General features: G+C 39.8%; 1 protein-coding gene across 3 annotated transcripts in view; it reads left to right on the top strand.

Annotated features, from left to right (window-relative positions):
* Positions 1-21,183, top strand: part of LOC102216980 (N-acylneuraminate cytidylyltransferase-like) — a 31,949-nt gene extending 10,766 nt beyond the window's left edge. For 2 of the 3 annotated variants that reach the window (XM_023345709.1, XM_023345708.1), the window contains exons 2-8: positions 12,266-12,408; positions 12,488-12,643; positions 12,763-12,899; positions 13,694-13,788; positions 14,581-14,863; positions 14,945-15,107; positions 18,578-21,183. In XM_023345709.1, the coding sequence (XP_023201477.1) occupies positions 12,266-12,408; positions 12,488-12,643; positions 12,763-12,899; positions 13,694-13,788; positions 14,581-14,863; positions 14,945-15,107; positions 18,578-18,792 (1,192 nt within the window). In that variant the 3' untranslated portion in view covers positions 18,793-21,183. The remainder of the gene's footprint in view (positions 1-12,265; positions 12,409-12,487; positions 12,644-12,762; positions 12,900-13,693; positions 13,789-14,580; positions 14,864-14,944; positions 15,108-18,577) is intronic. The other variant, XM_023345710.1, reaches the window with a different exon arrangement.
* The last annotated feature ends 354 nt before the right edge of the window (positions 21,184-21,537 follow it).

Here is a 21,537-nt window from a genome sequence, read left to right as displayed (position 1 = left end):
TGTAGAAAAAAACCCGGCCCCCAAATAGGATCCTAAAATGGCTCCCATTGCGGAGCCGGTTCCAATCGTTCACTTCAAAGAGCCGGCTCTTAGAGCCGGATCGTTAGCGACCGACACATCACTACTGCTCACAGTTGTAAAACTAGTACCTTGTTGCCACGGTTACATGTCATCAGAACAGTACAAAATTAGATCAAAAATCCTGCCAGTCACACAGTGTCTAAAACCAGAGAGAATAATTTTCCAAACATCCAGCGCCTCAATGTAAAAATGAACATATATACATATTCTCAATTTAATACCATAATTAAAAAACGCATCTTGATATAAACAATACCAGTCGATGGATTCGCAGTTTATAAACATATATTCTTGCGTAGTGCGAAACCTAAAATCTTGAACTTATTCTAATACCAAATTACAAAAGGTGTACCTCAGGGCTCTGTCTCTGGATTTATCTTATTTACAACCTACTTTTCTAATCTGTGCCTCCTTCTATTTTTATGCAGATGACTCTGTAGTTTACTGCTACCACTCAATCATAGGCATTTTAATCTCTACAGTCTGTTTTTGATTGAGTATATTTATAAAATGTGCTTTGGCACTAAGAATGCCAAATGAAAAACATTAGTCTGTTTATTTTAGAAGCCATAAAGATGAAATACTGTTAAAATTCAACCCAAATACACAAACTGGTCAAATGTTACACCGTTTGCATCAACAAAGCCAAAGGAAAAATTGAAATAAGAAATTAGAGGTGAACACAGAAGGTTGTTTTTAACCAGAGAAAACCAGTATAGCATGCAGAGCAGTGTGGCCTCAGGACCAGGATCAACTCAGAAAGGTTGAAAATGAAGTCAAGGGAATGTAGGGAGAGACACTCCTCATTACTTTGTCATTATTTTGCCTTCAAGTAGCCAGACTTTCTTGTATTTCATGTTCTCTTGAGCAACATTTCCCCAGGCTTTCTGAAATACCTATATGACTTTTTGCTGCTCTGTCATACAGACTTTTAGTTCTGGTCTTTATTACTAAGACACTGGCTGCCTAGGTGTGCAAGTGGCCATTATGTCAGCTTTTACTTTGACACATAATTTTAATTTCATAGCTTTTCCTTCCAGGAAATCTGAGCTGATTGGGACAAAAGGGTGATTTTTAGGAATATTTCTCAAAGTTGGAAGATGGAAATTTCTTGGGCTGAAATTAGGGTAAACTTTTAGTACAATGCAACTTTTGAGATGTTGCTAAAAAAAAAAAACACACTATAGTACACTTTCTGCTTTCGGAGTGGCCTACGTGGCGCTCACATATGCACTCAAACCGCACCAGAATTCACTTCAACCAAGCCAAGACCTAGTATTGTAGGTGGACCAGAGTTTACTTTTTTTTTCTTTTAAACTTTATTTTTGTTATTTTTGCAGTTTTAGAGACACACATGCATACATTGAACAGTTAGACCCCCCTCTAACAAAAAATTACAGAGCAGCTAGTTTGACAGGAGCAGTTGAGTGATAACAAGGAAAAAACAAAAATAAGAAAATAGGTAATTACATATATTATACAGTTGGTGTCAAGCTACAATGAGTGATCCATTTCTTCCAGTATTTATTGTATTTATAAGTGGCAAGCCTTAATGAAAAAGTCAGTCTCTCCATTGCGTGAATTTCCTCAATTATGTCCTTCCAGTCCAAACATGACGGTGGTTCCACATCAAGCCACCGGCGAGTTATAGCTTTCTTTGCACCTACTAATAATATTAGTAGGAGATATCTATCAGACTTCTTCAGTTCCTGAGGTAAATTACCCAGGAAAACCACAGTAAAATCACAACATAAATTTAAGTCCATTTTAGTATTGATTTCTTTTATCACGTCCGACCAATAGGGTGCAATCTTGATACATTCCCAAAAAATATGAAAATGTCCTGCAGACACATTCCCACAGTTCCTCCAACATTTTGCCTTTTCAGTATCATTACAATGTTTACTTTTAATGTTAGGTGTAACAAAAAAACGCACCATACATTTCCAGGAAAATTTCTTCCACAGGCCAGAACTTGATGTGTGATTCACAGAATTGCATATATTTAACCAAACCTCTTCATTTATTGTTATTTTGGCTTCTTTTTCCCATTTAGTCTTAATATATGTTGTATTACATTTCCTCTCCGTTCGTAGACATGCATATAGTTTGGATATTGTTTTTTTGGGAGGTCTTCCATTGCTCGAATCTAATAGGATTTTAAGTATACCATTCTCATCCTCCTCCAAATATTTTATACTTTTATTGTAGTAGTGTCTTAACTGGAGGTATCTTAAAAAGTCACATTTTTCCAGGTTATAGTTATCTTGAAGTTGTTTAAAACTTTTTAATTCATTATTCTTTGTAATCTTCCAATAACTTGTTATGCCTTTTTGTGACCACTGTGTAAATCTCTTATCCATTCTTGCAGGGAGAAAATCTCTATCATAAGCAGGCCATCTTAGAATTCGAGCATTTCTTTCAGTCTTTACTTGCTTTAATATTTTATGCCATATGTCCAATGGTACTTTTATCCATAAGGGTAGTAGGTCAGAATCTATATGTTTTTTAATAAGACAATGATCTCCGAGCCAGGATTGTAGAGGTATATCACTGTAAGACAGCTCTATCTCTTTCCATTTAGCTTCACATGTTGGGTCACACCAACCCATTAACACTCTCATCTGCGCTGCTCTGTAATAATCCTCAGGTGTGTTAAAGCCCATCCACCCCTTTCTTTTGACAGCTGTAGTGTCTGGAATTTTATTCTCGGTCTTTGTTTAGCCCAGATAAAATTTGAGATTATTCTGTCCCAATCGCGAAATTGTTTGTCAGGTACTTTTATAGGCAGAGCCTGAAAAAGATAAAGAAGCCTTGGTAAAAGGTTCATCTTTATTATATCTATTCAATTATGTAGATTCATGGGTAATAGAGACCAATGTTGTAGATCCGCCCTAATCTCTACTGTCAGTGGGATATAGTTGCATTCAAAAAGATTAGATAACTCTACAGGAATTTTAATTCCCAGATATTTTATAAATGTATTGTGCCAGTTGAACCCGGACATTTTCTGAATTTTTACTGATGGTTGATAGTTAAATGAGAGAACCTGTGTTTTCTGTAGATTTGATTTATACCCTGAATAAGTGCCGAATGTCTTGAGTAAAGACAGAAGATTAGGTAGGATGACTTCCGGGTTAGTTAGCAATACGAGCACATCATCGGCATAGAGGCATATCTTGTGCATTGTGCCTTTAATGGCTACACCCATAATATCCTTGTGTTCTCTGATGGCCTGTGCTAGAGGCGCAAACAATGTGGGGCTGAGAGGGCAGCCTTGGTGACAGCCCCTTCCTAGTTGTATTTTATCTGATAAATCCCCATTAATCTTAATCCTGGCAGAGGGTGACTCATACAGAGATCGAAAGCAACCTATAATTTGATTATTAAAGCCAAATCTTTCCAAAGCCAAATAAAGATAGTCCCAACTCACTGAATCAAACGCCTTTTCTGCATCTAAACTAACAGCTATCGATTCTGTGTTTTTCATTGGGTCTATGAGATGAAGAGCCCGTCTCACGTTGTCATGGGTTTGCTTGTTGTGAACAAAACCGGTCTGATCTGCGTCTGTAATTTCTGGAATTATAAATTCGAGCCTTTTAGCCAATATTGTTGCAAATATCCTGTAATCAATGTTTAAATCTGATATTGGTCTGTATGAACCACATTCTGTTTTATCTTTACCTGGCCTAGGAATCACTGAGATCACCGCTCTTCTCCAAGATGGTGGTGTTTCCCCTCCAGAAAGTACATGATTAAAGCAATTCTTAAGCAGAGGAGTAAATAATTTTCGGAAGTGTCTATACCACTCCGCCGGGTAGCCGTCCTCACCTGCCATCTTATTCCCTTTCATTTTTGAAATTGCTTTATTAATCTCCTCCTCAGTTATTTGTTGCGTTAGCCTGTTATTTTGATCTTTTCCTATCAATGGTAAATCCAGTGAGGCAAGAAATGCTCTCACTGAGGACGGGTCTGCTGAGTGAGGCTGTGTGTATAGTTGAGTGTAGCATAATTCAAAAGATTTTTTAATGTCTTTTAGAGAGTGGTGTGTCATTTTATCTATTGGATTTTTAATTTTTTGTATAAATCTATCAGTTTGTTGTTTACGTATTCTCCAGGCAAGAAATTTCTTTGATTTGGGTCCATTTTCATAATAATTCTGTTTAATAAATTTAGTTTTTTTCTCTATTTGGTCTTCGTATAAACAGTTTAGAGCTTGTTTTGTTTCTCTTATTTGTAGCAGGGTGTGGTCATTATTATTTTCCATGTGCTGTATTTCTAAAGATTTTAATTTTATAGTAAGATCTTTTAAACACTTCTCTTTTTCTTTTTTCTTATGGGAGGACCACATAATTAACTTCCCTCTCAGAACAGTCTTTGCTGCGTCCCATAAGATACAGGGAGAAATATCCTCTGTGTTGTTGTGGTCCATATAGTCTTTGAATTCTTTTTCTACGAAGCTACCAAATTAGTATCATTCAATAAACTATTATTAAGCCTCCACAGGGTTTTTTTTACGATCATTATCCAGGTGAAGTGTCATATACACCCCCGCATGATCAGATATATCTCTCACCCCGATGTCACAGTTTATTATTCTATGTTTATCAGCACTTTGTATAAAGAAATAATCTAATCTTGAATGCATCTGATGAGAGTAAGAAAAAAAGGTGTATTTTTTATCCTGAGGGTTTAAGTTCCTCCATACATCCACCAACCCTAATTCTTTAAGCGTTCTTTTAATCTATATTGCTTCTGTCTGAGCTTTTGTAATTTTGCTGGTTGAGTCCAGAAAAGGATTTAAGTGAACGTTCCAGTCTCCCCCGCATATCAATATCCCAGATACTTCTGTTGCAATCATGTCAAAAATTTTCTTAATAAGTTGTGTATTATTTCCGGGTGGTCTATACACATTCAGTAAGGTTACTTCTTTATGATCTACTGTATGTATCCTTTGACCAGTTTATACTGTCCTTCTTTGTCTTTAATTTGTGAGGAGAACTGAAAGTTCAGCCTGTTGGACAATAAAATCACTACTCCTCTAGAGCTGCTTTTTGCATATGAAGAAAAGTACACATTTTTAAACCCCATTTTACATAATTTTTCATGTTCAGCAGTAGAAAGATGTTTCTTGCCAAAAAATTATATCTTGCTTTTCTAGTTTCATCTTTGCAAGAGCTTTGCCTCTTTTAATGGGATTATGTAAGCCGTTAACATTAAGAGTAATTACCTCATATTGTTGTTTCACTTCTGTCATTAGTATACAAAAAAAGAAATACCTATTATTTTCCAGGTGCTCTGGTGAACAAGGGAGGGTCTGCAAAACAACAAAACACATAACATACGTGACTTCCAAGAGTTAAGTACCATTCCACCTTCAGAGTAGTGAGGAGAGTCCCTGGAATCCCAGGGGGCTCCTCGCGGTGCTGCCCGTCGTCTCTCGTCCATCATGGCAGCACCCATGGAGAAAGCATGTCTGTTCCCAGATCTGGGGTCGTCCATAATATTCGTACTTTACAGAGGAATTCACAAGAAGGTTACAGGGTGTTGTCGTTATGCTTGAAGGCCCTAAGTTTTTCCTGGATGTGTTTCACTCGCGTTTCCCGGGTCCACCGCTGGATTCCGCTCGCTCCTTCCCAGGAGAAGGCTCCCGGTTTGGGCTGGGAGGCGTCCTCCGTTGGTTTACCCGCCGCTTCAAACATGTTCCTCTTCCTCATGTCGTCAGACACGTCCTGTGCACTGTTGTAAATCACAGGGCCGTTCTGGTAAAACACACGAAGTCTGGATGGGTACATGGTCTGGAAGCGAAGTCCCTTCTCTTTTAAGATCTTCCTGATGGGATTATATGCTTTACGTTTAGCGAGGATATCACTGGGGAAATCTTGATCGAAGAACACGCGCTTTTCCTTCAGCTGTATCACTTTCTTCCCCCACGCAGAACGGAGCACAAGTTCCTTCATAGTATACTCCAGAAAATGTATCACGATGGATCTGGGGTTGGAGCCGGACGGCGGTTTGGGTCCGAGTGGCCGGTGGCAGCGCTGTATGCCCAGTGTGGTGTCCGTGAGGGAGAGTTCAGTTTTAATGAAATTCTCTATGAATTTTTGCAAGTTGTCGCCTTCTTCTCCCTTTGTGACCCCATGAATACGAATGTTATTCCTGCGTGAACGGGCTTCCAGGTCTGTTAGACGTGTTTGTAGGTCTTCTTGTAGCTGCAGCGTGTGGCTCAGTACGTCTTTGACGTCCATGTTGAATTCCTCTACTTCGGTTATTCGCTGCTCAGCCTCCTCAACTCTGTTCTTTACGTCTTTCAGGTCTGCAACAATGTCGTCAAGCCGCTTCCCCATTTCTTTTCTAAACTCAGACATTTCTTTTGTTATGAGTCCTGACTGATCAGTGATTTGTTTTTTAAGGTTCGTCTGAACTTCTTTCAGCTCTGTAAGAATGTTAGCTCCCATAGCTTCCATAGCTTTGTCCGCTGCTAGCTTGCTATCTTCAGAGATCTCCTTCGATAAAACAACAGTATCTTTCGCATTTTCTTGCTGAATTCCTCTTGTCTTCCTCTTGTTACTCCCTGACATGACATGTAAATACTAAAAAACAGTGTTTCATAAATTATTTGTCGGGGGGTAACTCGACCGTCTGGGAACTCGAAATTTATGCTGTTGCTCGCTTCTCCGCCATCCGGAAGTCCCAGGGTTTGCTTTTTGGTCTGCATCAGTGTCCGATTACGTATTCACACCTCCCAAAACAAACCAGGCAATTTAGGCAAACGAACTAGAGCTTGATAAAAAGTGGACTAAACAGGGCTGGTGTGAATGCACACTTAATGATTGCTAGAAAAGGTCAAGAACCTTCATGAGAATACGTGTGTATAAAGAAGAACCTTCAGATCACCAAATACTTCTGGATGTTGGGTCACCAGAACAGTCTGACCTGAAAGAGGGAAACAACTCCAACAGCACAGTTTGAGAAAATATCAAATTCTTACAGATTATCATTAATGACGGATGTCCTTCTTTAAATGTATAAAACATCAATGAAACAAACCGTCAGATACCAGCAGATATCTCACCTCTCTAAACTCGCAGATTCCTCACAGTCTAACATTAAGTTACTTATCTTGTGTCCGCGAGGCAAAGGTTTAATGTCTTTTATTTATAAAAACAACTCAAAGGAACAATTCCATTCTCAAATAAAATACAATCTGCACAGAAGGAGGACTTGTATGTCTCAGAGGACCTTTGTCTAAATGTTGGACATGTCCTATATTGACCCTTAACCCCCTACTTTCATACAGTAGATGTAAAGCTGTGGCTTCTGTCCTTTTGTTTTCTCCTAGTCAAATATCCTGTATTGGCGACGAAAGACGTGTCCACCCATATTTAACGGCTTTGAGACGTCATGCCTCAGAGGGAAAGGATTTACTGTTCAGTCAGAGAGACGAGTTTAACAGGATCTGCTACCACTCCCTTTCTTCCTCCTCTTCTCTCTCTTTACCTTTCTGTCTCTCTTTCTATTTTCATCTCGGTCTGTTTCTCTCTCCTGAGTTTATATTTTCAAACTCTATTAATAAAACCATTTATATATATATATATATATATATATATAAAACAGAGACAGATGGTGATTTTCAAGTCAAATCAAGTTTATTTTTATTTCAGCAACAAGGCAGTTTAAAGTGCTTTAAATTATAAAAACATCATATGGCACACATGCAAATACTACATTTTGTCAAATCATCAAGCAAATATAAATCAAATGTATTGATTTATTTTTAGTTAAATAAAAATAACTAACATAGATCAATTATTTTTTATCTGATCAACTGTTTAACAGTTTCGGCTGTTTTGCATTTTTCTGGAAGTTTGTTCCACATTTGTGATGCATAGAACCTGAATTCTGCTTCTCCATGTTTGGTTCTGGTTCTGGGGATGCAGAGCAGAACCAGAACCAGAAGACCTGAGAGGCCTGGAAGGTTGCTATGACAACAGCAGATCTTTAATGTATTGTGGTGCTAAGCTGTTCAGTGATTTATAAACTAACAGCAGTATTTTAGTCTATTCTCTGAGCTACAGGGAGCCAGTGGAGAGACTGTAGAACTGGGTGATGTGCTCTAACATCCTGGTTTTAGTGAGAATGTGAGCAGCAGCGTTCTGGATCTGATTGATTTGTTTTAGGCAGATCTGTGAAGAAACTGTTTCAGTAATCAATGCAACTAAAGATAAACACAAGGATGAGTTTCTCTAGATCTTGCTGAGACATTAGTCCTCTAGTCCTGGAAATGTTCGTCAGGTGACAGTTACATAACGACTTTATAACTGTCGTTGTGTGGCTCTGAAGCTTCAGGTCAGAGTCCATCACTACACCCAGATTTCAGCCCTGATCTCTGGTTTTTAGTTGTAATAACTGAAGCTGTGCATTGACTCCAGATCGTTCCTATTTAGGTCCAAAAGTAATAACTTCAGTTTTGTTTCTGCTCAGCTGGAGACATTTATCTGTTCTATTAGCGCTAGAGTGGGTTCAGAGTCACCTGGTGACATCGTAATGTAGAGTTATGTATCATCTGCATAGTTTTGATATCTGATTGCTTGTTATAATCTGAGGTAGTAGATGTCAAATATGAGGGATCCCAGGATTGAGCCTTGGGGTACACCACATGTGACGTACGTCTGTACCGATGGGAAGTTACATATTGACACAAACATAACTGACACATTTCATATAATCCATCAATTAAACTTTACTATAACTAGGCCTGTCACGATAGCAAATTTTGCTCAACGATTAATTGTCTCAAAAATTATTGCGATAAACGATAATATTGTTTGAAGACCTTTTTACACTGATTTAATGGAAATGACGTAATTTCATGCGATTTCCTGCCAAAGATAGATGCACTTTATTTTCAAAAGAACACTTAACACTGAAACTGATAAACAAAATAAACAAAACAACCAAAAACAAAAATAAAATAGATTGTCAGTCTCCATTAACAAAAAACACACTTGAATAAAAACTAAACAACATAAAGCCAAAGTGGAAATAAATACTGCATTCAACCAAAAGAGTGCAGATTATGAAGTGTGTATATTATGTTGCCCTTCAGTAATAATTAGATTTAAATAGAGAAGATGGGCACATCGACTACATGATGCAATAGTTCACACTACATGATTTTTTGCTCCTATTTTTCCCCTTACAACAATCTTAGATCGTTGGTCTTTCTAAGATTGTGTGGTGTGTTACGGTAGATCGTCGTTGCCGCTGATCTAAATCAGGGTTTTCCCGACTGAGATCTTAACGCAGCCTGTTGAATGTGACAGGTAGCCAATCAGAAAGCGTGGATTCTCCTCCGCACTTTCTGAGGGGAAATTACGGAGGGGAATCCCAAACAGCTGACACGGCGCAACCCGAAGTCCAGCCGACGTGGAAACAACATTAATGTTTATTCAACATGCAAAGAATATAGAAATGACAAGGGGAGGAGTTGGAGCGAAACCGGTAACTTTTCAGCTGTTCTTCGTTAACGTGACGTAAGTAGGTTCTAATGATTTTCACTCAGTCAGGACTTTACGCACCGGAGTTGAGCCTTTTTTCATTAGGTGTCATCAACATGTGGCAGTATGCCCTGTGGGCTCTGAACGCACCACACAAGTGCCTGACTTTAATTGGTTGTAGCGCTGTCTGTATATAAAGGGCCCTCCCTCACCTGGTAGACAACACGTTCTCCTTCCGGTTCAGACTTCACTGTTTACTGGCGCTATACGACTGACGCGCTTAATACATTAATTGCTGTTCAAGCCTTCTTCTGGTAAGAAGCTTCTCACACCTTTAATATCTGTAAGTCTAGCTTTAGCTCAGCTTTACTTGTAACATCTAGGTGACTTGTACCAGCTGACTGCTTCTTCTCCCTGCCAGAGGCATAACGCATCAAGCTCAGTGATAAGCGAAAGCTCATTTTACGTATGCTTCCAGATTCTATTTTTGACATGTATGTTTGATAGACGCTGCTGTTTGTCCTTGGCCGGCTGCTTGCCCGTACTCTGTTGTCCCTGGTTGACGGTCCGTCCGCCTGTGACCTGGTTATTCGTCGTCGGCTGACGGCGGCCTACCCGTCGCCCTGGTTGTCGGCGACGGGTAGGCCGACGGGTAGGCCGACAACCAGGCCTACGCCGACCAGGACCACTGTCCTGGTCGGCGTAAGCTGGCTTTTGACTCTCGTCCAGTGTGGCTGATTCAGGCTGGTTTACGACCAGCTCGTCCTGATCCCTCTGGTGCCACTCTGGCTGGCGTTTGCTGTGGCGCGGCTGAACTGTATAACCAAGAAATGTATGTAATTTGAATGTCTTTTCTTTTTTTTGACAGGAACGGCCAGCTCGTGGTGTTGGTGGTGGACTTTCCGGGTGGTGGTACTTGCTTTGGTTTGGTGCACAATTTTCTTTTATTTGGTTTGCTGTGTTTCCTTTGTAGGTCCCTGCCAGCTTCGAGTTGAGCTGTAAATGTCATTTTAATGTGTGCGTGATTTTAAATTAATATATTTCTGACTAGAAAATTGAAATAAATAAACTGATTGGATTGAGTGGAATTGTCTCGTGCCTCATATGTAGCGGGCCTGTGCGCCTTAAGGGTAACTTTACAGTATTATTAAATTAGTTATCTTAAAATTCAAGTTGCCAATCGGGAAAGCATAGGTACCGTCACAAACAGAAAGAGAAAAAGGCCGGAAGAGACGATAATGCCGATAATTAAAATGACGTCGATAGTTTTAATTTATCGTACGATTAATTGATTTACCATTTATTGCGACAGGCCTAACTATAACACAGATAATGTGTCAACACTGTGCTGATTTTTCCTTCGAATTTCAGGATCTTGTGGCTGATTGTGTCTCAACTGGCCGCAGTTAAGAGGCAAACAAACTCTTCAACTTAGTGCACTAAAACTAAGTTAAACATTAAATATGTTCCGCAGTTCACAGCAGGTCAGAATAAGCCTCCATTTGAAACCACTTCCAGTTGAGTTTATTTTAAAACCATTTCTTTTAAACCATGTGAAAAATCTGGTAGCTAATAAGAAATTTTTCAAACTAAGGCTCCCTCAGACTATCAGGGCCCCACACAAATGCTTGATCAAAGATCAAAATGTTTATTTCTTAGTAGAGAATGAGCAAATTACGTTTAATTTGATGGTTTCAGTATTGATAAGCTAAAAGATTTGAACATTTATTTGGTAAAAGTGTAAAAAATAATCTTCACAGTGTGGTTGTTTTGTTACCATGGTTACTGTCTGATATATTTTCTTTGTGTTTGAGCTCCTGTTTGTCCACAAACACATTTCAACAAATAAAAATCAGTAACTTTGAGCTCCTCCCCAGATTCCAGATGTAAGTCCAGTTGTGTATCTGTTCCCAGATGTGGAAATTGGTGATTTAGATGAGAAAATTTGGCAAATTTAAGGTTGTAGCTGGTAGATTAAGAACCCAAATTTCATATTTATTCATATGGGAAAATATTAGTCCTTTTTCAATTCACAGCTAAACATGACATAACATCCTTAAAAAGTACCAATATTACTAAATGTGGAAAAGTTCAAGGTGTATGGATACCTCTGTAGGACACTATATAATCTAATCTAACTCAGAGGAAACATGAATAAAAGAGAGCTTATGATTGTTTTGGGGTTTGACCTGAACCTTCAGAGACACATAAAGACAGTTACAAAGTCGGCCTTTTGTCACCTGAAGAACATTTCCAGTGTTTAAAATGATTCCAGGAAACTTTTTCAGTTGCATTTATTACTGTAGCAGTGTCTTCACAGGTCTGAATAAAAAATCCTCCAGGTGCAGCTGGTCCAGAACGCTGCTGCTGGCATTCTGACCAAAACCAGGAACATAGAGCACATCACCCCAGTTCTAAAGTCCTTCAAGGTCCACAGCCAGAACCAAACATGGAGAAGCAGCATTCAGTTTTTATGCTCCACTAATCTGGTACAAACTTCCAGAAAACTTCAGAAACATTGAGTTCCTTTTAACTAATACTACAAACCCACCTGTCTAGAGCTGCTTTTAAGACATTGTAATGTTTTTTTTTTGTTTTTTTTATCATATTTCATTCTTTTATCATATAATCTGCTGGAATGTCCTGCAGCTATAAATAAATATAACTTTTTGTTTGTCTTTTAGTGTTTGGGTGTCAACAGACCACGATGAGATTGAAAAAGTTGCAAAATCCTGGGGGGCCAAAGTCCACCGGAGGAGCGAAGAAGTCTCCAGGGACTCCTCCACTTCCTTAGAGACAATTCAGGAGTTTCTCAAGGAAAACCCAGGTAGGAAAAGCTCAGCTGGACACAAGTTGACCCAAATGTTGAGGATGGAAAATCACAGATGAGTTTTTCTCCTGTTCAGAGGTGACAGTGGTCTGTAACATCCAGGCTACGTCTCCATGTCTCCATCCATCTCACTTAAAGAATGCCCTGAAGAAGATCACAGAGGACGGATACGACTCCATCTTCTCCGTGGTCCGGAGATACCAGTTCCGCTGGAAGGAGGTGAAGAAAGGAAGTGAGTTCACCAAACGCCTGCTATTCCCCAGTTTGACTGTAATTGGACTCAATCAGGGTTCAGTTGTTCTGTTCAGCTTCAGAGAACCTACAGCAGAACATGTCCGTCCTTCCTTACAGGTGATGAATGCACTGAGCCGGAGAATCTGGACCCGGCGAAGCGTCCAAGGCGTCAGGACTGGAACGGAGAGCTGATTGAGAACGGTTCATTTTACTTCGCCACCAGAGACCTCATCATGAAGGAAGGACGGCTGCAGGTAGCTGCTCTGAATGTTTAGCTCTCAGTACTGACAATTTGATCCAAAGGTTTCCCTAAAAGCCACATCTGTGCCTGAAAACCAACAAGTTTAAATGAATTCTACCAAAAAGTGGTCAGATATTGAGTCAGAATTAGACCAGAAGCTTGTCAATGACGACAAGTTTGGATCCAAGGTTTGACTTGGGGACGTTTGTTCAAGTGTTATTAGGGATCTAAGCATGAATTTGAGGATGTTTGTATAATTTTGTTCTTGTTTCGCTGTAACCTTGTTTTTATTCCTCTGTTGACTATAGTCGTGAATTTGCCTCAAACCACCAAAGAGTACTTTATCGCCATCTAGTGGTCAGAGTTGTACCTAATTCACTACAAACATAAATTCATGTCTGTTACATTTAAATTAAATATCTATTTTTCAATTCGCAAAAACTGAATATTCAGGCAGTAATAAATAGATTAAAATAATTGTTTAATTAAATTATTGGGTGATGAAAATTAGAGGCATTACTTTGCTGCCATCTTTTGGTCAGAGTTATGCCTAATTCATCAATTTTCACACTAAAAACTTTAATTCATGTTTGTTACATTTAAATAATAAACCTATTTTTACAGTTTAGTGGCAAAAACACAAAATTCAGGCAGTAAGGGGCAGAAAATGTCCAATAATAGCTGTTTTATTAGGTGGTGAAAATTAAAGGCACTCTGTCCTATGATGAGCAGATGTTTCTCTAGACCTGTGTCCATAAGTTCCAGATGTTTGGAGGTTTTCTGATGTTTGTGCTGGACTCTCTGCAGGGCGGTCGGGTCGCCTACTTTGAGATGGAGCCGGAGCACAGCGTGGACATCGACGTGGACATCGACTGGCCTGTGGCAGAGCAGAGAGTACTCAGGTGAATTTAAACCGACTGCTTTACAGGGGATCTATGATGCGAAATTCACATTTTGCACATTTGTATACATTCATTTAGGTTTCTACTGCTTCTAAATTGTATTAATAATAAAAATAAATTGTATTTTAGGTGTCTGGACAATGAGCTGTCTCAAAATCCTCTGGAATATAACATCACAAATCAGCAGGCAATGCCTGTTACCTAGCAACCCTAGAAAAGCGCAGCCCATTACCTAGCAACCTAAGCAGAGCTCCAGAACATTTGGTCAGCTATTTTTACTGCTGTACGATGGCTGATGGAAAAGACAAGGATTTTGTTGTCGATTTACCATGGCAGGACCATTTTAAGCTTTCTTGTTATTTGTGCAGGAGGCTCCACTTCTGCTTTTCAAAAATGTACACTTGCATAACTGCGCATCTTTTTGCAGCCATTTTCACGTCCAAGTGTAAACGTTGAATTGGGGGCGTGGCCAGCAGCAGCTTTGGATTTAAAGTGACAGGACGCCCTAAAACAGAACTGATCAGACTGAAATCTCATTGTGGATTTAAATGAATTTGTGCAAAAAATTTAATAAACATGTATTTTATAGCTCATACCTATTTTAATCTGTTCAAGAAAGGATAATAAGTTACCTTTACTCTTAAAAAAAAACTAAATTATTTCAGATTCTTGAGATTTCACCTTTGAACCTTTTATTTTAATTTCTGACGTTGTTTAATATTAGTATTTTGTCCATCTGGGCATCCTGCTGAACTTTATGTTTATGTTTGGGTTCTATGCTTTTCCCAACAGGTATGGATACTTTGGCCGGGGAATGTCTCTGATGTTCTGTGAAGTTTCTGGATGTTTGACAGATGGACGGGTCCACTTGTCTGGGTCCCTGGACAGGCCTGGAGTGTCCTTTGCTGGTGGCCCGTGTGACACTGATTCTGGAGTGGTCTCTGCTAACGTGTCCGACTCTGAAGCGTCCTCTGCTAAGGGCTCCATCCACAGCAGAGACACAGAAGGATTCAGTGTCTCCATCCACAGCAGAGACACAGCAGGACTCAGGAAGCTGCAGAAAAACGATCTGAAGGTCGGACCTGTCGCCTTTATCAACGTCAAAGGAGAAACTTTGACCAGTGTCCTGTAACGCATTACACCTCCTGTCCTCCAGGTGGTGCTGCTGATCTCTGAGGAAGATGTGCTCCGACAGATGCGTTTTAAACTGAAGATGATGACGGACTGTGAAGTGATGTTAGTTGGAGAGGATCCACTAAAAGATGTGCAGTCGATGGTGGAGAAGGAGAAGCTGGACTGGAAGGATGTGGCCTACATGGGTAAAAATCTGGACTTTTTAAACTTTTTTTGACTTTAGTCTGGTTGATGTTTTCAAAAATACTTAAATTTTCAAGAGATTTTGTAGAAAATGAATGTTATAGTTTAAAGATTATAGTCATCAGCTGCTGGTGATAAGATTAAGGAAATTTGGATTAAGGATATGTAGATTTATGTAGATTAAGGAAATCTACATAAACTGGAAACTGTTGGACAGATGTGTCAAGTCGAGGCTCGCGTTCATATTTTAACAGTTTGTAGCAAAATTTATTAATAAGGGCATGCTGTGGTGGTGCAGGGGCAAAGCAGGACCCACGTATTGAGGCTTTAGTCCTTGTGGCAGTGGTCGCAGGTTCGATTCCTGGCCTGGCGACTTTTTTTTTTTTTTTTTTTTCTCCGAAGAGTTTTTGCGGCATTAGTGGCTCGTATTTTTTTGACAGTAGGCAGACAGGAAGGAGGGTGAGGAGAGGGGGGAAGACATGCGGCAAAGGTCGCCGGGACCGGGAGTCGAGCCCGCGATGTCCGCTTCGAGGACTAAGGCCTCCAAACGTGGGGCGTGCTAACCCCCGGCCTGGAGACATTTGTCACATGTCGTCCCCCTCTCTCAATACCCTGTTTCCTGTAGAACTACTTTCAAATAAAGGCCACTAGAGCCATCAAAACCTTTAAAAAAAAAAATTATTAATAAAACTACCCAATAACTATCAACCCTTTAAAGGCATTCTTGATCTTGATGTTGTCCAAAATAAAAATGAGTTTTACATCCCTGCTTTTTTGGTGTTGGTGGCTAGACTGGGTTTCCTCCAGTGTATTACACTGCCTGGCCAAAAAAAAAGTTGCCACCAAAAAATGGTCACACTCTAATATTTTGTTGGACCGCCTTTAGCTTTGATTACAGCCCGCATTCGCTGTGGCATTGTTTCAATAAGCTTCTGCAGTGTCACAAGATTTATTTCCATCCAGTGTTGCATTAATCTTTCACCAAGATCTTGTATTGATGATGGGAGAGTCTGACCACTGCACAAAGCCTTCACCAGCACATCCCAAAGATTCTCAATGGGGTTAAGGTCTGGACTCTGTGGTGGCCAATCCATGTGTGAAAAAGATGTCTCATGTTCCCTGAACCACTCTTTCACAATGTGAGCCCGATGAATCCTGGCATTGTCATCTTGGAATATGCCCGTTCCATTTGGGAAGACAAAATCCATTGATGGAATAACCTGGTCATTCAGTATATTCAGGTAGTCAGCTGACCTCATTCTTTGGGCACACAATGTTGCTGAACCTAGACCTGACCAACTGCAGCAACCCCAGATCATAGCACTGCCCCCACAGGCTTGTACAGTAGGCACTAGGCATGATGGGTGCATCACTTCACCTGCCTCTCTTCTTACCCTGATGCGCCCATCACTCTGGAACAGGGTAAATCTGGACTCATCAGACCACATGACCCTCTTCCATTCCTCCAGAGTCCAATCTTTATGCTCCCTAGCAAACTGAAGCCTTTTTTTCTGGTTAGCCTTACTGATTAGAGGTTTTCTTACGGCTACACAGCTGTTCAATCCCAACCCCTTGAGTTCCCTTCGCATTGTGCGTGTGGAAATGCTTTAGCGTTCACAATTAAACATACTCCTGAGTTCTGCTGTTGTTTTTCTTCGATTTGATTTGACCAAACGTTTAAGTAATCGCCGATCACGATCATTCAGGATTTTTTTCCGACCACATTTCTTCCTGGAAGACGATGGTTCCCCACCATCCTTCCAGTTTTTAATGATGCGTTGGACAGTTCTTAACCCAATTCTAGTAGTTTCTGCAATCTCCTTAGATGTTTTCTCTGCTTGATGCATGCCAATGATTTGACCCTTCTTAAACAGACTAACGTCTTTTCCACGACCACAGGATGTCTTTTGCCATGGTTGTTTAAGAAATGAGGAGTTACTCATTGCATCAGCTGGGGTTAAATAACTTGTTGCCAGCTGAAAGATAATCACCTATGCAGTACTTATCCAATAGGAGGCTTGTACCTATTTGCTTAGTTAAATCCAGGTGGCGACTTTTTGTTTGGCCAGGCAGTGTATAAGCCTGGTGGCCCGCCAGGCTTCGCTTGCCCCCCTCCACCAGGCTACGCATTACTTGTTTTTGCTTTTAGAAAAAAAGTTCCCTAATTATTATTTTTTTCTTTAATAATCCGGACTGCAAAAGTTTCTGTTGCTTTGAGCGTTTCACTGGCAGAGCAGAATTATTCCTTATAGTTGATGCATTTAAATGGTCACAAACCCAGGAGGACCAATCACACAGATGGCGCCTCTGAGTGTTGCTATCGCTGCTTGATATCTGAAGTTTGCCTCCTTTCACTCAAACTGAACAGCAGCTGACCTGCACTGATAATGTTTTTGTATTTGTTCCCAGTTTGTTTGTGGTTAAGCGGTTCAGCCGGTGGAGGAGTTTTTGCGCTCGCCTCAGTCACGCAGCACGCTGGTTTTATTTTATTGTTTTTACAGTTACACATCCATTAAACCATACCAAATGCTTTGTGTACTTAGTCAGCCAGAGTTAATGTGCATGGCCGCGTGGAGATAAAAAAAAACTCTTCCCATAAAGCTCGGGCAATCAAAGTGGTTTCTGTGGCGCTTATTAAAAACTCAATAGACAGCAAATGGAAGAGCTACTAAAGCCACATAAATTAAATCTCCCGTTTGTCCTTCTGTATCCAGCAGCGGCTTTAACTCATCATGCAGGGCCGGTCCAAGGTTGCATGAGGCCTTGAGCAGAATTTGATTTAGGTTTGTGTTAAATTATTAGCATTTATTGGTCTCCCAGCAACCAGCACAGCCAAGAGAGCTTAACATTTAGCTTCCAATGTGGATTTCTTTAATTTATTTATTTAAGCACTAACAGATTATTTTCTGCAATAAAGTACAATAAATAAATAAATATTTTACTGGGTAAATGTAATTTCTCAAGTTTCAGCAATCTGGAAAAATGTTAATTTGAGGTATTTTTCAGGTCTGAATAACTGGGAAAAAATAGAGGATAGAAAACTATTTCATTTTATTCCTTTCCAGTTAAAAAAAACGTATTAACTTTTTAACCTGCTTTAACATGATTTTGTTATAGAGGGCGGGTGCAATATATTTTATTGTTTGTTTTCCTGTGGTAAAAGTTCAATCTTTTCTATTAAAAAGTGGTTATTATATTTGGCTAAAATTAACAAAATAAGACACAAACTAAGGTTTTTATGCTCGCCCTCTACCAACAATCATGTTCTAGCATCAAGTATTCGCTATTAAAATTATTTTCATACAAATAAGGCCTGTAAGCATAACATTTTACTGCATTTATAATGTTTTAAGCCATTTTAAATTAGTTTAAACAGACAGACGTAGGAAATCTGTGAAGTGAGCTAGCCTCCTAATGGCCGTCCTGTTGGTGGAGCAGTAAAGTAAATATTTACCTGCGTTTTTCCTCCCAGGCTGCGACGCAGCGTCCGCCAGCTGTCTGCACCTGGCGGGTCTGAGCGCGGCGCCTGCAGACGCCCATCCCGACGCCATCAGGGCCGGCAAGTTTGCCTGCAAACAAGGCGGCGGGGCGGGCGCTGTGTGGGAGTTCGTTGAACACGTCCTGCTCCAGAAGCAGCAGGCCAGGCTCCAGATGAAGCAGGATTTGATCGACCGCAACTGCTTCTGATGTCAGAACCTGGATTAAGATGCGACACGTTTTGTGTGAAGTACTTGGGATGGTCATTAAAAATCACTGATTTCTTGTTTCTGCATGTCTTAGTTCAGTTTACTTGTTTGATTGTTGTTCTAAATCTGGTGGTTGGTTTTCATAAAACATCCAGAGGCAATATGGTGAGATTACACTTTAAAACTAAATCAAGCTATGGGTTACTGAATAAAAAGACAGATTTCTGTGTTTTCTGTGTAAAAGTTAAGAGCAGGGGTCACCAACACGGTGCCTGCGGGCCCCGGTTGCCCGAGGGCACCTCGTCAGTCAGAGCAAGTTCTAAAAATAGCCATTGTCATTAGGGAGCACTGCCAAAGAAATTATTTAATTTAATGTTAATACACTAAAGTAATAACATTTGTTTATGTTTAGAGTTTTAAAAAAAGGAAATGATAAAAAACGTTTAAAATAAATTGCTTTATGTATAAAACTCTTTTTTATGGTTAAAGTTCAGAACTTTGCGCAGACGCCTGCAGGATTTTATCGGAGGGCAGCGGCGCCTGTAGCTGTACGGCTGCACCGACTCTGCATACCTTGAGATCTTCCTTCAAGTAAAAACAGAAAAGAATCATTTCTGGAATTTTTATTATTTAACCCTCTTTACTATTAACAAAATTGTGGAGGAAAAAAGATCTTTTGTGCCAAAACATCTTGTACGCAGCACACATCTGTTTGAGTCTCTGGGGGTCAAAGGGCACTCAAAGCCTAAATCTTTTTGGCCAGTTTACTTTTGTTTATTTGGCAGCTTGACGCTTTTTCTGTAAGATAAAAATGAGTGACGGGAGTTTCAACCTCTCGTAGTTCTAAGATCGGTCGTTTTTATCCCGGCGGAGCTTTTTGCCGTGTGCGGTTCTGGCGGGTCGTCGGTTTATGAGCTTCTTTGATGTTTCCCGAACTGGAGAGCTGATGGGTCACCTGTCAGTTGACCTCTGCTGCTCTTCCTGAGCGTCGCGCTAAGACTGCGGGTTAAACCATTTAATCTAGTTGAATTTAATCTAGTGAAAGTAGAGTAGAAATTAAGCACATATTATTGCTTCACCTTCTCATCCTCTGAACGTCTGACACCACCTGGACCTGCGATCAACACTCTCCTCTTTCCGTGAACCACAAGGTCAGGCTTCGCTTGCATGTCTTTATTATTTAGCATCGTCTGAAAAAACAAAATGTCTCTTGTGGTTTAGGTTTGTGCTGATTTTTGTGCATTGTGCTACTCTCCGATCTGTCTGACCTTTTCTTTTTTTTCAACATCTGTTGGTGTCAGCCAGCGGCTGACCCATCAGCTGTTCAGTTTGCGAAACCACAAAAAAAGGCGAATAAACCGGCGACCCGCCAGAACCGCACAATGTAAAAAGCTCAGGCGGGATCTTAGAACTACAGGAGGTTCAAACTCCACTCATTCATTTTTAGCTTACAGAAAAACACCAACCCGTGAAATGAACAAAAGCAAACTGACCAATCAGATTTAGGCTTTGCCCTACCTCACCCCTAACAGACTGTACACAGCTGTGTGTACAATATCTTTGGACACAAAATATCTTTTTTGCCACAATTTTACTAATAGTAAAGAGGGTTAGAAAATAAAACATACAATAACTATTCTTTTTATTCAAAGGAAAATCTCAAGGTACTCAGTGCGTACAGCTGTGCAGCTGCAGGCGTTGCTGCACCAATCCAGACTCTCAGTCACTTGTGGGCAATTTAGAATCACACAGAAAATCTCCAAAACTCTGAACTAAGAACTTCTGACCACATAATAGCAATTAACCATAGCTGTCCTTACTGATAACTATTGTCAGTAGTGCCTAACATTAATATGATCAGGCAGCATGTAATCATATATACATACATGTATTATTGTTATAAAGGCTGAGCCAAGAAAATTTACCTTCGTGTTACTCTGGATCCATGAAGTAGCTCCCAGTTTCAAAAAGGCTGGTGACCCCTGGCTAAGAGCAAAGACACTTGAATAAATCTTTTTGCTGGTTTTCACAGGAACGTATTAGATCTGACGTTCTTCCACTATTTCATACCGTTTCATTGTGTTTGTTGTACATTCGGCTCATAAACTCTTACAGATAGCACTGATTATGTTTGGGTTCCCTTTGCTGCTTTAACTCTGCTCTGATGATCTGTCTGATTTAACACTGATGTCCTGCACATAATATGGTTTTGTACCAAATTGCAGTTGTTGATTTCTGTCTGCTCTAAAATCACTGTAATAGCTTAAATGTGCTGTGTTTATTAATCTTTATCACTATCATAACACTAATGACAGGAAAATTAAATGTTATCATAGAGTACCTGTATAAACTGATTTTCTGGTAGATTTGATTCAATAAAGGGGAAAAAACATTTGTTTCCAATCATTAATAATGCTCAGGTCCCTCTTGAAAATGAGATCTAGATCTCAACGGGTTTACCTGTTATTTACCTGATTAAATAACAGGTAAACCCGTTATTTAATCAGGGTTTACCTGATTAAATAACGGGATATATTGAGGTATTATCAATAAAAGAGGAAATGAGAATAGATGTGTGGTTTTCATACTTTTTATGTCTTAACTAGATTTTACAAGAGGTGCTAGAGAACAGAGGGATGTTTGCATAAAAGGTGGCATTTCTTAGTTATGGCAAATAAAAATTACAAGTTGCTTAATATTAAGATATAACCTTCCACACGAGGGCAGTGTGGGACAGGTGTGTGTG

This window comes from Xiphophorus maculatus, chromosome 14 (genome assembly GCF_002775205.1).
Source record: "Xiphophorus maculatus strain JP 163 A chromosome 14, X_maculatus-5.0-male, whole genome shotgun sequence".
Classification (NCBI taxonomy): domain Eukaryota; kingdom Metazoa; phylum Chordata; class Actinopteri; order Cyprinodontiformes; family Poeciliidae; genus Xiphophorus; species Xiphophorus maculatus.
This window is presented reverse-complemented; position numbering and strand designations above follow the sequence as displayed.